This window comes from Chaetodon trifascialis, chromosome 11 (genome assembly GCF_039877785.1).
Source record: "Chaetodon trifascialis isolate fChaTrf1 chromosome 11, fChaTrf1.hap1, whole genome shotgun sequence".
Classification (NCBI taxonomy): domain Eukaryota; kingdom Metazoa; phylum Chordata; class Actinopteri; order Chaetodontiformes; family Chaetodontidae; genus Chaetodon; species Chaetodon trifascialis.
Window position 1 is genome coordinate 20,766,751 of NC_092066.1, and position 3,333 is coordinate 20,770,083.

A 3,333-nucleotide genomic window follows, 5' to 3' on the forward strand; every position below is an offset into this window, starting at 1 on the left:
GTAGTGTTTTTAGTGGATGCTAATTTAAAACACTTAGAAGGCTTTTAGCAAGTTCCAGGACTGAGCAAAAGATGTTGTGCATTGGTGTATCTGCTGCAGCTCTGTATCCTCTTGATGTACTTGCAGAGAGGCGGAGGAGCAGGTCATTAAAACATTAAACACAAGCTTTACATAATGAACATCAGTAGTTTGCCATACTTATAAGTAGCAATCATGGTCTTCAACTTGGAATCGGGATGCAAAAGCTAAAGTTAGATGGATGAGCACTGATGTTAGCGTCCCTGTCTGTGGCACAAATGTGTTCAAGCTGACAATTACACTTCCATCACACTTAGGTTGGAAAATTAAGCCTTGAGCATCGTCGAGAATGAACAAAAACAAATCAAAATAATGATAATAAAATAATACCATCAGAGCTGCATAAACTCAATGACATAGTGTATTTGTAAAAGTACTTTTATTTTCTGAGCCCTTAAGCACATAAAAACAATTGCATTCTTAAAAAAAATGATACATCTGAGTGGCAATTCTGGTTCAAGTACAGCAGTTCAACCATTGGTTGCAGGGGATTTCTTCATCCTTAAGAACAAACACATTGTGTGTTGTATCCCTAGAAAACACTGAGCTGTAAATAACATTTGACTGATGTGAAGTGACACTTGATGTTTTTGATCCTGAAAATGGGTCTGAAAATCCATTTTGGTACCTGAATTTGTTAACATTGCTCAAGCAAACCTTCACAGAACAAAGAAAAAGCCTGAATGCTTAACTAAGCTATAATATCTGTTGTGTAGACCAACAACAACCATGAGAAAATCCAATGAAAAATTGTCAATAAAAACCCTGACCTGATTTGAGTAGTATCAAAGATATAAGGTGTAAACATTACAAAAGTACAATTTACATATATACATAATCTGGGGTCCTGCCCACAGTGTGTTTTCCCCTTTGGGAAGCAAATGCAAAGTCTTGTTAAGGCACTCGCTAACACTCAATAACTTATTTCAAAGACAGAGTGAAGAAATGTCTTAAATACAAGCTACTATAATTTAGCCAAAGTTATTCATATATCCACAGATATGTACAGAAACCACCAGCAGTTACCTTTTTTCCTGATGAAAAGGCACTTTTGAAAAACACAAGTTCCTATGGGAATAGATTTGTGATACCTCAGGGGATCAAATGCCATGAATGATGGCAAGGTTGCTTTAAATGCTCTATCAAGGCACCACAAACATACTTATGTCTTTGCAGGGATGCATCTCCAATAGTGAGGGATCATCTCGTGCATATTCTGGGATGCTCCAGGCATGATCTCATGATGGATTTGGATTCACAAGTGTCCATAAATACAATCTGGCCTACATGTGCCTCTTCATGTGGAGCGCTAGGTGATCTGAACGGGAAAATGCACGCTCGCACAGGTGGCACTGAAAAGGTCGGTGTCCGGTGTGCTTTCTGAAGTGACGGGTCAGCTCATCTGACCTGGCGAACTTCCACCCGCAGCCTTCCCAGTTACAGTGGTACGGCTTTTCACCTGAGAGGCAGAAGGAACTTTCTTTAGATGACAAGCTTTATACGTGAACGGCACAAAATTATGAAATGAGAATTAAAACTGAATTAAAAAGAATTGGGCTTCTGTGCTCACCTGTGTGTGTTCTCAAATGGGCTTTGAGGTGGGAGCTCTTGGTGTAGGTTTTCCCACAGCCAGGGAACTCACAGCTGTGCGTCGCGGCGCGTTTTCTGGCCCATGACCTGCGGCCTCGCTTCTGTTTCATGCTCCCCACGTCATCGTGCGCGTAAAACTCCAGCAACGATGGCGACGATGGAGGGGTGAGCATGAGCCCCTGCATAGCAGCCGGATGGTGCTGCTGATGAACGCGGACGGGCTCTCTGTGCATGCTGTACTGCCCTTGAAAATGGGACAAACTCGGCTGTGCGTACTGCGGCTGGTAGGGCGCGTTCATGTACTGGTTCTGGAGATGGTGTTGATTCGGATGATGGGAACTCATGGAGTTTATCTGCGTCAAATGACAGTCTGTGCGTCCCTGGGGTGCAGGATGCTGCATGGAGTGCGCACCGAAACCTGGCAACGCACCTGCAACTGCAGCCTGATGGTGCGTAAAAGTTGCTGGGTGCACGGAGCGCATCGGCTGTCTCTCATACATCTGTCCCATAAAGTCCCCACCACCAGCAGCCATCATACAAGGCTGACCCACAGGCTCGGCTTTAATTTTGTATCCAAGCGGTGGAGGAGACGTAGCCACTTGGTGGTGAGCGGGAGGCAACGCTTGCAGTTCGGTGTACTCCCGCCCGTCTCTCGCCTTGCCTGTGCTATCCGTTGAACTGTTCCCGGGGTAATTCATCTCTGGAGTGAGAAGCTCCGCCATGAGACTGCGGACTGGGCCTGTGAAGCTAACGGTGCCGTGGTAGCTCTGTGCGGCCAGGTGGGAGGGATTGTGGTCGCTGCTGTCCGGCACCGAACTGCCGCTGCAGCTCTCCGGAGACTCGGGCAGGGAGTATGCGATCTGCTGCGGAGAAATGTCCCCTGTGCTGTTGGTGCTTCCAACGTCGGAGCCGATAGTGTTCGACAGGATGAACTCGAGGTCCAAAAAATTCCCCAGCTCGTCGTCGTCCTTAGGAGTTAAAGCAGGCGACTGCACGATGCTGAACTCCACTTCGATGAGCGGGTTGTCTGCGCTGCTCCGTCCACACTCGTCCACCTTGCGCAGCTGCACGGGAGAGCAAATGTGAACAATGTCAGAAGAAGACAAAGTGAGCCAACAGTTAGACGTACATATGCAAAAATCATACACATCCCAAACTTGAAATCATCCACTTACATTGTCGAACTGTTTTCCTTCCATCCCTTGGACACTTGGAAACGATGTCACGGCAGGCATCACTGCTTCAGCCACAGCCATGCTGACCGGATAGACGAAGAAACAAGAGTTTAAAACTATAAACGCGAATAGAGTCTGTCTCCTCTGTCCATAGAGCGCCTGGCAACTGAGGTGCGTCTCAGGACTCGGAATGCGAATGCGGCTGTCAACAGTGCTGACTGAGCCTCTTTTAGCTCCTTTTATCCCACCAATACAAAGAGGTGTGGCTTATACTCCCCCAACACACACAAACACATGCACACCTCCCCCACGACAGCCACTGGCGCAAACAAACAAAAATTGGCGTACAGGTGCGTCAGGCAGGTAACTCACTGAAGTGCATAGTTTCCATTCATGCATCATCTATAGCCGATCACTGGGGGGTCTCGGGGGGCTGGAGCCGATCGCAGCTGACAGTGAGAGCCAGATTCTTCCAAATCGCAGATGAAAC

General features: G+C 47.0%; 1 protein-coding gene across 1 annotated transcript; it reads right to left on the reverse strand.

Annotated features, from left to right (window-relative positions):
• Positions 1–445: 445 nt before the first annotated feature.
• On the reverse strand, positions 446–3,050 carry klf17 (Kruppel like factor 17). The gene is made up of 3 exons (XM_070974474.1): positions 2,844–3,050; positions 1,649–2,732; positions 446–1,537 (listed from the first exon to the last, which is right to left on the reverse strand). Exons 1-3 carry the CDS (start codon positions 2,922–2,924, stop codon positions 1,362–1,364), a joined length of 1,341 nt encoding a protein of 446 aa, XP_070830575.1. The 5' UTR covers positions 2,925–3,050; the 3' UTR covers positions 446–1,361.
• Positions 3,051–3,333: the final 283 nt, after the last annotated feature.

What these genes read in the sequence shown, in the direction of transcription:
- klf17 (XM_070974474.1), bottom strand. Translation starts at nt 2,924, where the DNA reads ATGGCTGTGGCTGAAGCAGTGATGCCTGCCGTGACATCGTTTCCAAGT. An exon ending in AAGGAAAACAGTTCGACAAT is followed by an intron (nt 2,733 to 2,843) that starts GTAAGTGGATGA and finishes TCTCCCGTGCAG; the next exon opens with CTGCGCAAGGTGGACGAGTG. An exon ending in CCATTTGAGAACACACACAG is followed by an intron (nt 1,538 to 1,648) that starts GTGAGCACAGAA and finishes TCTGCCTCTCAG; the next exon opens with GTGAAAAGCCGTACCACTGT.